This window comes from Hylaeus anthracinus, unplaced genomic scaffold, assembly GCF_026225885.1.
Source record: "Hylaeus anthracinus isolate JK02 unplaced genomic scaffold, UHH_iyHylAnth1.0_haploid 11978, whole genome shotgun sequence".
Classification (NCBI taxonomy): Eukaryota; Metazoa; Arthropoda; class Insecta; order Hymenoptera; family Colletidae; genus Hylaeus; species Hylaeus anthracinus.
In genome coordinates, this window is record NW_026534326.1 from 2,397,764 (window position 1) to 2,411,785 (window position 14,022).

The window sequence follows — 14,022 nt, forward strand, 5'->3', positions numbered from 1 at the left end:
CAAATCACCTCCCGAACCACCCTATTCAAGGTGTGACAACATTTTTGAGACACCCTGTGTGTATGCATTAAAAATTGGATCAGATAAATTATTTATTATACTTTTTTGTACTAAATCTCTTTGTAGATATTTATCAGAGTAATATGAGATTTAGCATGGCGAATTCAATATGGTGGATCCAATATGATGAAAAGAATATTCAAAAGAAAATGGATTCATACTCCCTTCAGCTGAAATTTAGTATGTAAGGAGTTTATAGGCTACTAATTCCAAATACAAAAATGGAAATATTAAATTCAACATGGTGGATCCAATATGGCGGACTCAATATGGCGGACAAAGTCTTCAAAACACAACAGATTTGTTTGAAACTCGCTACTTGTGAGATTTTCGTGATTCCTCATTACGTAACAAAGTCTAGACCATCGAATGCATATATATAATTAGCAATATTATGTAAATATATTGTTATCTAAATATTTTCTAGCAATTTGTTACGTTATATTGGGATAAAAAACACCATGGATCGGTTAATTAGACATATTTTGAATTAACAAAATAAAAAAAAAATACAATAAAATATCTAATTACAATTGAAATGTCTATTACATGGAAATTGAAATGTTGCGCGTGCTTCTCGTATTATTTTTATTTCAGAGAACAGGAAGAAGTGTAAACACAGAGCTGGCAAGAAAGCTGAAACTGGCACCGCAGGATGCGTCCTTCCTCCCGAGCGCACACAGACAAGGAGGCATTCAAAGAAAATCCTAACTGTTTACCGTTGCAGTAAACCGAGAGCTTGCCTCGCTCCGAGAATTGATAAACTGTGAATGGTTCCTCGCACACGTCTCGAAAGACATTGGGACGCATCTCAACGTTGGTGAATGAACCAGGGGAATCCCAAACCATAGAATACATAATTTTATAGAGGCGAAAGTTCACATGAGAATTTTCAATGCCGGATACACTCATCTTTTAATTAGGGAATTTTTAATCAGGGCTCTAAGAAAATTAAATTACTCTAAAAACAATATTGTCATGTTACTGGTTCAAATTGTTTAGTTCAGTTTAGTTAGTTTACCGGTGAAACATAAATATTTGGATCCTGTGTATCTATCTCCACCCTTTGTCAGTGAATCCAGCAGCCATCTAGTGTTGAACGAGCCCTACTAATTTTAAGCGAAATAGTTGCCAGTTTTGTGCTTGATGGCGCCACCATGCAAAGGTATACCGACAGTAGGTAAATAATAAATGAAATTCAAAATGATTCATTAAATGACTACGAATTTGGAATCAAAAAGCACCAAATCCGAAATGGTTGAGCCAATATGGCGGACGAAATATTAAAAAATCATACCGATTTGCTTGAAACTGACTATTTTAGAGTTTTCCTTATAAAAAAAAGCCACCAATTTAAATCACTATCGATACATATATATATATATTCCAGAAATAAAAATTTATGTATATATATATAAATTTTTATTTCTGGAATATTTCTCGTCAAATTTGAACGAAATAAAAGAATTTCTTAATAGAATAGTTAATGTTCGAACAAATAAAAGATGAAAAAAACGTACGCTTTTTTCTTCTGTATGAAATTGTTACATCGTTTAATTCATAAATAAAATTGAGGCAGTTTTATGTAATATAAATAATGACTTACGGATCCTATTTCAGTTCTCGTTAGTGTTCCTGGTACGCATCGATCGTTAATTACTCTGTATAAGCTCACGACGAGTTCAGATTAAATTAGAATTTGTTTTTACAGCTTTAGCGAGCATGGTTACAGTTCCACTTTTTCGGAAAATTATTTTTTTTTCAGGCGATGTGTACTATCCATATATAAAATGAATGCATCACCACATTTTCAAGATTGATTCGTATCCACCACTTATGTATTTCTCACTAATCTGCTAAATATATTTACAAAATCAATGTCTGTGATATAAGCTAACCTTTCGCTAATTAGTCCAATTAGGTTTTCAATTTCGATTTTCATTGGCACATCGCGGAATGAACTTCAGCTATTTTATTAACATAAGTTTGTGCAGCGTGTTGTTTCGTGAAAGAAAATTGATCAGAAGTAACGGAAATTAATTGAAAAATGGAAGTACGAAAGTTATAGAAAAATTGTTTAACTATCATTGAGCTGGGTCAATGATTGTGGAAAGCCCCTACGATTTTATTATACTCTTTCACGCTTGTCCCTCACTCTCTCTTTCACTCTTGCACATAACGCATCGAATAATTTTAAGTGTGTCCAAACTTAGCTTTGAAACTAAAGATAACCAATCGAAAGAATCTGAATCGACAACAGCGTTAAATTCTTAGAAACAAATGAAAGCATACGACGCTTCGTTTCTAATAAACACTCCAACAGATTTACAACACAATTTCTGTTACCCTTGCTGTTATCCTGTTTGTAAATACAGCACAACTTACATTGCACGGTTAACTTTCATATAAAAATCCACCACACGTACATCAGCAAATTCGAAACTGAAGGATTGCATAGTACAACGCAAACAAGTAGATGGACTCTAGAAGTCTTTACCTCGATCAAACTCTTACGTTCTCACTGTTATCACAACTCCTTTCATCCTCCTTATTTTATCTAGAAAAACAGAGACGAATGCTTTGCATCCACTTTTAACCTATTCCACAGCGATGCTCGTCAGAACGTATTTCACTATGCAAACGAATGCCGCGAAGCCGATGATGACAACAAGATTGGTGAACACTCTGCTCAATGGGCTCTGGTCTTTTTGGAATTGATTCAGTATCAAGGACGAACCTTCTTGTGCCGTACATTGGTACATTGCCTGCTTCTCTAACTCTTTCCTATGTTCCAATTGTTTTTTTATAACCTGCAGCGTAGGAATGCTATTGCAATTATTCTGAATAAATCTTCATCTATGATAGAGTTTTACATAGGATTCTGGAATATAAAGATACTTATTATCAGAAATATTGAAATATTAGTACCTCAACGGTTTCTGGGAAGAGGTCGCAGAACATTTTGTCCTTTAAATTGTATTCTAGACTTTGTATAGCCAGCTGTTTCTTTTCGTAATCCGTTGTGTTAATGCTACCCAGAGTAGGGCTTTTCTCAACCTGCAACGAAAGGGATATACATTGAACACCAAAGTATGAATTGAACTATTCAATCTACTATTTGGTATCTACACACCATGAAACTTAGCAGGCCAATGAGAATAGTAGACACGCTCCAAGCCGGATTCCACGTGTCTGGATGGAAATCAGAGATGGACAAGCATAATTTGGTATTGACTTTAAACCGGCCATTGGGTGTGCGCATGTAAATGCTAGGAGGCTGAAAGGGATACTCCACAGGAAATTTGAGCTTTCCGTGGTAGAATCCACCTTCGTACGGAGTTTCTTCTGGGCCTTTCACTACGTAGTGCCTTTAAAAATATCATGAGGTAGTGTTATAAAGTATCGTGCAGTGATTTAATAAATATAATTACATATACAGAAATTACAATTCAGAAATGTACCATTCTAATATATTGGAAGGTACCGGTTCCGCGAGCACGTAGGGTACAGGATCTTTCTTGAGACGCAAGTAATCTTGTTTCAATATCGCTGTTGCACTAGTTGCTTTTCTGTTCATATCGGGTGCAGACTTTGGTATAATTTTCATATAAATGCTTGTTTATTCTTGGTATGCGGTGTTTGGTATATTTTGAGGAATGATCTCTCCAAGGAGGATTCTTAGAGTGATATTCCTTTCGTTCAATGTCTTTTGTTAATTCGTTACTGCTTTGGTCGGGCGACTCTTCTGGAGCAATTCATGGAGTTTTAATTTGAGAGTTTAACAATGTGCTCCACTTAGAAAATATATTTCCTTTGAAATCATACAGTTTACAGTAACCTGTATGAGTGCTGTTTCTCAGAACTGTTTGAATATAGGTTAAGTTACACTCATATACAGATGTGTCAAATTCAAAACTACGTATAGTTTATCGCATGAAAATTGCTCGTTGGAGAACTTTTGAATCTATACTCTGACGAATATTCGTTAATTATGGTAAATTTGACAGCGACCTTTTTACGACAGAAAACATATGACTATGAAGCACAGGGTGCATCCAAAAAGAACACAGCCGCTCATTGAGCCGCTCAGTGAGCGGGTGAGCTTAGGAATTCTTCGACAACAAACATATAGAGATTATTTAAACTATGTAAGAAGTGTTGAAATGTTGAAATAATATGTTAAGGTAATATATCGTGGTGTAACAAAGCAAAAAATTACATTAATTATTCATTTATTTAGAAATTATGAATGATTTATTAAAAGGTGACGGTGGCGCCATCGGTGACAAAACGCCTAAGTTTGTAGCGAACAGAATTCTCAACTATTGCTGCTAGATGGCGCCACAAACTAAAGGGTCGATAATTATTGCTATGCTAAATTCCTAGGTCTAAAAATCGACCACAAACTTAAATTTAAAGATCACGTACAGGCAGTTTAGATTCACTGCTATAAACTCTTAAACATCATCAAGTTCCTGAGGAGAACGTGGTGGGGTTGTGATCCACAGTCTCTAATAACCATTTATAAAGCGCTAATCAGATCCAAAATTGATTATGGCAGCATGTGGTACTTCCCAGCAGACAACAAATCCAGGAACACACTGAAAGGTATCCAAACTGAGGCTCTTTGACTGGCAATGGGATATCAAAGGTCTACTCCAACTAACGTCATTCTAGCAGAAACTCACCTAACCAGTCTAAAGGACTGCTCCAGCTACCTGGGCTCAAAATACCTACTAAAAGCAATCTCCAATGGCTCGAACCCCATAGTTAAATTACCAGCTGACTTCTGCAAAGTTTACAGAGAGCAAAGATACTCTTTCAATCCATTGAAGGATAAAGACAGACCACTTGTACGCAGCATTGACCTAATTGAGGAGTTTACTCCCCTCATAACCAGACTACCAAATCTCCTCTCCAACACATCAGATTACATGGCACAGTTTGCACAACCAAAAATAGAACCAGAATTCTTATCCAATCTGAGAAACACCGCTCACCCAACTTTCATCTTCCAGGACACAATACTAAGCAAATATCTAAGTTACAAAATCATATATACAGATGGTTTTAAATCAGATAGTCTTCCGGCAGTAGGTGCTGCCTGTGTCATTCCAGAAGACAACTATACAAAAAGGATCTCTCTTCTTTCGTATTATCTCATGTTACGAATAAGCTGAAACTCTTGCTAAAGAAGCAACCTATCAAGATGTAAACCAACTAGAAAAAATATCCTTCAACGATTTAAACAGCATCTGGAAAAGACAGACGTGGGAAGACACTAACAACCACATACAAACCAAAGCCAATCTCAAAGGAACACTATACTTTAACACATACTATGAAAACAAACAAAAACCATGGTTTCATAACAAAAAATTACCCAAGTACATTACCTCTTGGGTCACACGTTATAGAAATAACCACTACAACCTAGCAGCATCTTTGGCGAGAATAGGAATCAAAAACAGCAGTGAATGCCAATGTGGGGCAGACTACCAAGATTTGAATCACATTCTTTGGGACTGCCAGCTCTACACAGACAGTCGTATAAAAATGTTAAGACAACTTCAAAAAGTGGGATACCCATCGCTTCAAAAAATAGAACCAATTCTGGAGAGCAACAACACCAACATAATAAAAATTGTATCAGCATTTCTTCAAATCAATAGAATCAACATTTAAACACCACCAACACCTTCAGAAGTGGCTTATACAACTCATAAGACTGAGTCATATGCCATATATTCTAAACAATTTATTTTTATATTATTATTGTACATATTTCTTGTTATAGTTTTTACCTAACTAAGCATCACTTGACTGTGTATTAAGACATATATACTATAGCGCTTATCAATAAAAAAAAAAAATTATTATTGGTAAATTGAATAAATATTTATAAAATGATAAATTTATTTAGTACTAACAAATATATAGTAGCGTCATAAAGCAACGAAACGTAATAATGAAATTTATGAAAAAGGAAGAGTAATTGGTACAAAGGTGTCGGTGATGCCATCTAGCAGTAATAGGCGGAAATTATTTTCACTAGAAACTTGGAAGTTTCGCCACCGATGGCGACACCAATACGAAAAATATGTCGGATATGTCCCTAGACCGGACCGCAGGTTAGTTAGCTAGTAAGTTTTTGTTACTTAGTTGGTAAGTTTAATTTTAAGTGGCATCCCTTCTCCTTTTTGTAACAGACAAAAAAAAGATTGGTTCTTCTTCATTCAAAGGAACGCGTCTGAACGTGTCGCATAGACAACATAGAAAATAAAGTATAATTCTCCATAGACAAGAACTTACTAGCTAACTAACCTATAGTGCTGCGGTCCGATCTAGGGACATTTTCGCCACAAAGATTTGTGAGCTCTCTCGCTCACAGAGCAGCTTAGTGAGCGTTTGCGACGCGAAATTTTAAACATGCTTTAGATCCCATCGTTGAATACCGACTTCCACCTTACGATAAACGATCGAAACCCTTTCAACCTACAAACTTTTCATTTTTTTCCATTGAAACTCGATATTCAAATTAATTTTTAATTAATCCAACCAAGTATGAAAAACGAAAATGAAAAGAACGTTATTGGTTCAAAAAGCACATTCACGAGGGCAACTACTTATAACATATTTATTTATAATGTTGTAATAATATACTCCTTATCGTAGACATATATATTTATATCATATGGCAGCATAGTATAATGACATTGTATAATATAGGTGAGGTGACAGAACGATTTCGTATTTTAATTCTTTTGTTTTCACATCTTTACAAGCACACGGTCACGCACACCTTTCCAGCCCTGGTATTATCGTGCCTAGGGATATTTTTCTTCTCCCCAGAAATATTTTTCTCTCCATATTTCCCGCTCGTATAACCTCGAGTTGCGAATCGATTACAGCTGAAACTCGCCAGGGCGTGTCTAAGCGTGAAATAAAACATTTTTCGTCGTCTTTTGTCGGTAATACCTGATCTCCTCTTTCGTCGATGCGATTAATTAGCATTCAATTAATGACGCCTCGCGGTATGCGCGCGCGCACCGACCGCATACTGCGAACTTATTTCGATATAGCAGCTACTATGCCTCTCGTAACATTGTCTCGTACTTACTAGTTAAAATATCAATATACATTATAATATACTCTATATAACGATAAATCCAACATCTTAGTTAATTTATTATACTTTGCAACTTAGAAAAATAGTCCTGGCTAGGCGTGGCCGCGTCCCGTGGGACTTCGCGAACGGTTTTTTAAAATGTTTTAAAAAACATTTTCGGGATTTTCGTGGGTGTCGGTAAACACGGGAGCCGTAATACCGATCGATCTTCTAGGGAATTTATTTTCTCGGGTGTATCGATGCCTAACTTTATCGACGCGGAAAATGGCGGTTCGTAACTTTCTACAGACGGCACGTTTGATTCTTATCGTTACAATTTAGCGAATAATATATGGAAATTTTCGAATTTTTGATTAAGCATCGGTATTAATCGATTTCGATTAAATTGGAATAGAATCGTTGTCCATACGCTCGTAGAAAAAATTCTAGGAGATCACCTAATTGACTGGATTCACTGTTGTACTTTCGTGATTCAGGAAAGAAAGACTATTCTTAAGATAGCGGATCACGTCTTTAAATTCTGATTCACGAATAATTATGGACTCTATCGATCCTCTATGTTATTTTCTATGATCGTATGGTATAATGCTCGAATAGTAACGAAAGAAAGACGGGGATTTTGATGAAATTTTAGGTTGGAATGGAAATTTTGAAAAAATGAACGATTTATAAAATTCAATTATTTTTTTCCAGGGAAAGAAAATTGAAGAGTATTTCTAGGGACTTTTGGTTAACGTGTACTTGGTGGGATTAATCGAATTAATTAGTTGTCTTTCGATCTTTGAATTGGTACCTCTGGAAAGTTTCACAAAAATCCCTAGAACCCAATATGGACGACTTCTCACCAGAATTCCCCATGGGCGACTAGTTACTTTTTAAATTTTAGAATCGAATTAATGAGTTGTCTTTCGATCTCTGAATTGGTACCTCTGGAAAGTTTCACAAAAATCCCTGGAACCCAATATGGACGTTTTCTCACCAGAATTCCCCATGGGGGACTAGTTAGTTTTTCATTTCAGGCGTAAATTAATCCAAAGTCGGGTAATACGAACATTTAACAAGCTCGCTGGAGGATTTGTTGGTAAGTCGATTGTTTATTGTTACCTTTCAGCACGTAAACGAACGTTTAGCAAGAACACGCGATGCGGTCACGGCACAATAAAATCTATGAAAAACAATCAACGGAACAACGGTAGTACTACACCTCTCTTAAATTGTCACGCTCTACTATATGTCTACTGTTGATTTATAATCGATCGACGATCGCAAGCACCATCGATCATCCTCTCGGGATTAGCGTGGACTTAACACCGACTAAATCGTCGCCAGAATCGGTAACGTTCGAATTCCTACTTTTACAATTTCCTTACTTACGCAAGATTTATCGTTTCGCTATTAAACATCACCCTCAGCACGTCAACGTGTGATCGATGGTAAATAACGAGAGAAAAATCACTATACAGGATGTCCCAAAAATGTTGGAACACTTTGAAAGGGGTAGTTCAGGAGGTGATTTGAAACAACTTTTTTCTTAGCGAAAATGTTGTACGAAGCTTCGTTAAGGGGATATTAACGGAAAACACTGACCAATCAGAGCGCGCGGCGGCCGCACTCCCGGACCAATCAGAGCTCAAGGCGGCTGTGCTCCCCGACCAATCAGAGCGCGAGTCAATACGCGCCAAGCGGCCGCGCTCATACGCTACCGCTCTACCGGCATAATCGCGCTCTGATTGGTCGGGGAGTGCGGCCGCCTCGCGCTCTGATTGGTCAGTGTTTTCCGTTAATATCTCCTCAACGAAGCCTCAGACAACATTTTCGCTAAGGAAAAAGTTGTTTCAAATCACCTCTTGAACCACCCATTTCAATGATCTTCACCGTTTTTGGGACACCCTGTATTATCATGAACCCTCGGACTATAAAAATAACATAGGTATCACTGAGTATTTCGAACCAGAATCATGTTGGCTACACTGTTCTTCATTCTATAACAAGTGTATCTAACTCTGTTTACTAATTCTTATTAAGCTTTAAATAATAATATTTGGAATTGAAATCAAGTTGGCTACGCTGCTTCATTGTTTAAAGATTGGCAACGAGTCCCGTAACGGTTTCTCGAGATGCCAGACTCAGTTTTCAATGGTCCTTTGTATGACATGTACTAGCTTTCATCGTTGTTGAATTTTAAATAATAAAGTCCCCAGACTTTCGACGTAACAAGGGCACCCGTTGAGTGTTTGGAACTAGAATTAAATTGGCTACCCTGTTTAGAATAGTTCGAAGGTTGGCAACGACTATAAATATATTCTTTAACACCGGAAGCTTTTTGTCTAAAAGAATGTTTCAGGGGTTCCCACGTCTAGTGGAATAATCGTAACGTTGGTATCGACCACTCGTTGACAGTTCCATTCACGGTTAAATCGAATAAAAAATAACCTAACGTCGGAGCATTCCCAGATTTCCATTTAAACAGACTGTACACTCGCTTCGGATTAGTAAATAAAATACGGAATTATCGTTGTGATCGGGTGTTCCGTGTGCGAAGATACTTCCTCGAGATCTGGTAACACCGCGACGCGATAAATCTTCGCAAACAATATAAAAAATGAAAAACAATACACACGGCCAAGCACGCCGGGGGAACAATTGGCTTAAAGTATACGTATTATTATTATTATTATTATTATTATTATTATTAGCAATTCGAACGCGCATCGTTATTAATAATATTATTATTATATTATTATTATTATTTCTTTTTTATATTATCGTTATCAATATTGTTATTAATATTATTATTGTTATCATTACCGTTATTATTATAATTATTATTTAGAACGACATAAAAAAGTCAGTCCTCGAAAGCGGAAATGGTTCTCCCGTCGTGCTTGGCGCTGGCGCAAATTTACGTTTGCCTGGAATTCCCTCAGAAACAGACTGTCTTTCTCTTTTCATCTTTTTTTTTCTCTCTTTCTTCCTATTCGTCGTTGCGATACGGGCTTGCAAGCGACTCGGGGAAAACGAACACGCGAAACAGCGAATAATACGAATATTTAGTTCGTGGCTACCAAAGGGAATCCCCTTAATTGATCTAACCGCGGAAAATTCCGTTTCACTCTTGGCGTTGAGGTCTACTCGTATCCGCGTACTTTTTCTTTTCTTTTTTTTACACTTTCTCTGGGTGTGTTCAGCTTCGGAGGTTGCTAGTTATTTTTCTGTTTTTCACGATACAAAGATTATCGTTGATTATTAACGAATTGATTATCGAAATTTAGAGGTATACATTTCTAGAGCAAGTTGGCGAGTGTTGGAGTTTGGGAACATTAAGAAAAGTCCCTAGGCAAGGAAGATGAATTTCAGTTGGTAGTATACGGTCTTCTAGTAACTTATCTCCACTCCGGAGGTTTTTGTCCTAGGTATGTTTAAGAGTAACAAGATACCAATTTCTATTGATTCAGTTTTCATACAGTGCTACCAATTTCACTCCGGATGACGAATAAGATCAATGTATGGCGGACGATTAAATTGTTCGCCTGTCTATTTTAAAATATTTCATTCTACGATTCAAATTCTGGTCTTCGTTTGCCGAATAACGCGTTAAAAGTTAATCTTTTCCTTAATTGCTCGTACTGTTTGTCTAGTGACATATCTACACACACAAAAACTCCCTAGATGGTACATCTTCCCAGGTGTGATATGTTAAGCAAGACCACGAGAAAAGTCCCTAGGCGATGTATCTTTGGGATTTTCGGTTTGATATGAGAACAAGACCGCGAAAAAGTCCCTAGGCAACGTCGTAGAAGCCGAACACATTTACAATTGACACTGTCGCACAAAAAACACACAATTTCATTCATTTCGATCCCCGATACTTAACCTCCCTCCCTCTCTCTCTCTCTCTCTCTCTCTCTCTCTCACACTATCTTCTCGATGATTTACAGTTGATTCTCTGGTTCGCATAAGCGGTCAGTGGGCGTCTTTAGTATGAGCGCACCGCGACGCGGCATTTACAAATAGTAATAATTATATCGTCACGCTACTATATATATATATATATATATATTTTTTTTTCGATATAATATATACAGGGTGTCCCAAAAATGTTGGAGGTCATTGAAAAAGGTGGTTCGGGAAGTGATTTGAAACAACTTTTTCCTTGGCGAAAATGTTGTCAGAGGTTTCATTGAAGAGATATTAACGGAAAACCTCGACCAATCAGAGCGCGAGGCGGTCGAGCTCCCCGACCAATCAGAGCGCCCGCGGTAGCTTGAGCTACGCGCTAGGCGGCCGCGCTTCACTGGCATATTCGTGCTCTGATTGATCGGAGAGCGCGGCCGCCTCGCGCTCTGATTGGTCAGTGTTTTCCGTTAATATCTCCTCAACGAAGCCTCGAACAACATTTTCGCTAAGGAAAAAGTTGTTTCAAATCACCTCCTGAACCACCCCTTTCAAGCTGTTACAACATTTTTGGGACACCCTGTATATACCTACTTGCTTGATATAGCGATCAATGATAGTTGTTTTTCTTCTCCTTCACTTTTATATGTATAATTTATATATATATATATTTTTTTTTTCTTGTCGTATGTATATATATATATAATCTCTTTCGCTCTTTTCGCCAAGTCACACTCGTCCTCTGGATCGCCTCCTACTTCGAGTTCGAGTATCGACCGATGCTTTCATCGAGTGCCTCCACTCGAACTTTCGCGTAAATACTGATAAGAACACACATTCATCCATTGTTTTGCTCGTATCACTGTTTCTATATCCTCTCCCCACCCTCACTTCAACCCCCCCTCTCCTGCCATACTGTCGCCCTCGTTCCCTCTTAGTCACACTTCCCCTTCTATAACTACTATGTATACCTTGCCCGTTCCCTTCTCGATCTCCCGACCGTGTCTTTCCCTCTCTGTCGCTATTTTTCTTCATCTTGATCCGCTCCATCCACTCCCCCCCCCCCACTCCTCTTCCCTCTATTCAGATCTGTAAATATATTTTTAATAGACTTGGAATCTTCAATTCTCTGGCCTACGCGTCGTTCCTTTCTCTCCGCTACACACTCACGCATTCTCGTTCGTGGTCGAACTCTAACCGAATTACGATTTGCACACCCGTTACATAAGTTTTCACTCGTTCAAGCTTAACGTGTACGGTAAAAGTATGTCCGGGGAGGGGGGAGGGGGGGCATCGGTTGCGTGTCAAATTGTTTCCTCCTATTTCCATCAGAAATCGTCAGACTCGACGACAGCGAGATCAGTCGATGTTCCTTTTTCACTTGAAATCTACGTTTTCGTAGGCTAATCTAAACCGTTATATTTGTTCGCGAACAAACGTTATGATACAGAATAAACGATTGAAATTAAGCTCGGTGTAATCGACGCGCAACAGATCCCACCAGCCAGAATTCCCTAGTCAATACTGTGGCTCGAAGAATTCCCTAGTAAATGCGACGACTCGGGGAATCCCACAGTCTACGCAGTAGCTCGGGGAATTCCCTGGCCAATACCGCGGCACAGGGAATTCCCTAGTCGATAATGTAGCTCGAAGAATTCCCTAGTTAATGCCGTGACTCGGGGAATCCCACAGTCTACGCAGTACCTCGGGGAATTCCCTAGCCAATACCGTGGCTTGGGGAATTTCCTAGTGTATGATACAACAAAGTTACTCGTGGCTACTCACTTGCACCGTTTCCGCTAACGGGGAACCTCGCAGGCTCCATTTTGTAACTGTAAGCTTAGTCTCGCTCCGTCGTGTAATTTTTCTTCGTGTGACAGTGATCGACATTGATATTACGCGTTTTGGGATTAAATGATCTAAGCGCTGATTGTATGTACAGGATTGTGGGGGACTGCTGTGAGCCACCGATTCGTATAAATGGTCACGTGAACGCCAAGCAGAATTTGTCGAATTGTAAACATTATTTCAATCCTTTCACGCGTTGACGAAACATTTTTTAAATTTCTATTCGATTCATTTGTTATCGTATTAGAGGTATTCAGGAATAATTTGGTTTCTCTTTTTTTGGTTGAAAGTGTCTGTTGTTAAGTTTCGTTTCGATGAGTTTGTGAAAGCATGACAGCGCCATCTGTTGATGGCAATTTAATCTAATGTAACATAACCTTTATTCTAACTAAATATATCGATGTTCACTGTATTTATTATTGAATAACTCCATTTTGATTGTACAATGAATAGTACAACATCGAGAAACGCTATTATTCGTGATTACCCTTAATAAAATAATTGTTAATCACGTTATTTAATAAACAATCTCCGCACGAAAGGGTCGACTATTGTCACTCGTTTCGCATTGTAAAAAATTTACTCGTACAAAAATGTGTTCCTTGGTAGAAAGTATAAAAAAGAAATACAGGATACCGATTATTTATAATACTGCAAGATAATAGATACATCCGACAAGAATAACATGAGATCGATGTGGATCAGTCCAGACTACGAAAATAATTATTTCGATGAACCTTGATGGCAATGCGTGTGCCGTACATCTCATTTCATGAAAATATGAGGTCAGAATATGGATATGTTGAGAAACTGAAGGAGATTTCGATGAGATTTCGAAATTTCCTTTTCCCATATTACCATCGAGGACTGCGTGGGGAACATATATAGAAAGAGGGGGGAACTTGCCAAATTTGTGTTCTGGGAATTCAAGAGATTCAAGACGTTTATACGGAAGAGGAATGAAGACTATTCGCACTATGAGACTTGGGGAATCCAACGGTTTACCCTGCGGCTAGGGAATTCCCTAGCCAATACCGCGACTTCGGGAATTCCCTAGCTAATACCGCGACTTCGGGAATTCCCTATACAAT

General features: G+C 38.0%; 1 protein-coding gene and 1 long non-coding RNA gene across 2 annotated transcripts; both read right to left on the minus strand.

Annotated features, from left to right (window-relative positions):
• Nucleotides 1–1,487: 1,487 nt before the first annotated feature.
• Nucleotides 1,488–4,155, minus strand: LOC128896898 (ubiquitin-conjugating enzyme E2 J2-like). The gene is made up of 4 exons (XM_054160475.1): nt 3,522–4,155; nt 3,194–3,428; nt 2,989–3,117; nt 1,488–2,870 (listed from the first exon to the last, which is right to left on the minus strand). The coding sequence occupies exons 1-4, from the start codon at nt 3,665–3,667 to the stop codon at nt 2,658–2,660; spliced, it is 723 nt and encodes a 240-aa protein (XP_054016450.1). The 5' UTR covers nt 3,668–4,155; the 3' UTR covers nt 1,488–2,657.
• A 3,173-nt stretch (nt 4,156–7,328) lies between these two features.
• On the minus strand, nt 7,329–14,010 carry LOC128896910 (uncharacterized). Its single transcript, XR_008462168.1, has 2 exons — nt 12,788–14,010; nt 7,329–12,671 (listed from the first exon to the last, which is right to left on the minus strand). It is a non-coding gene; the product is annotated as an uncharacterized LOC128896910 (long non-coding RNA).
• Nucleotides 14,011–14,022: the final 12 nt, after the last annotated feature.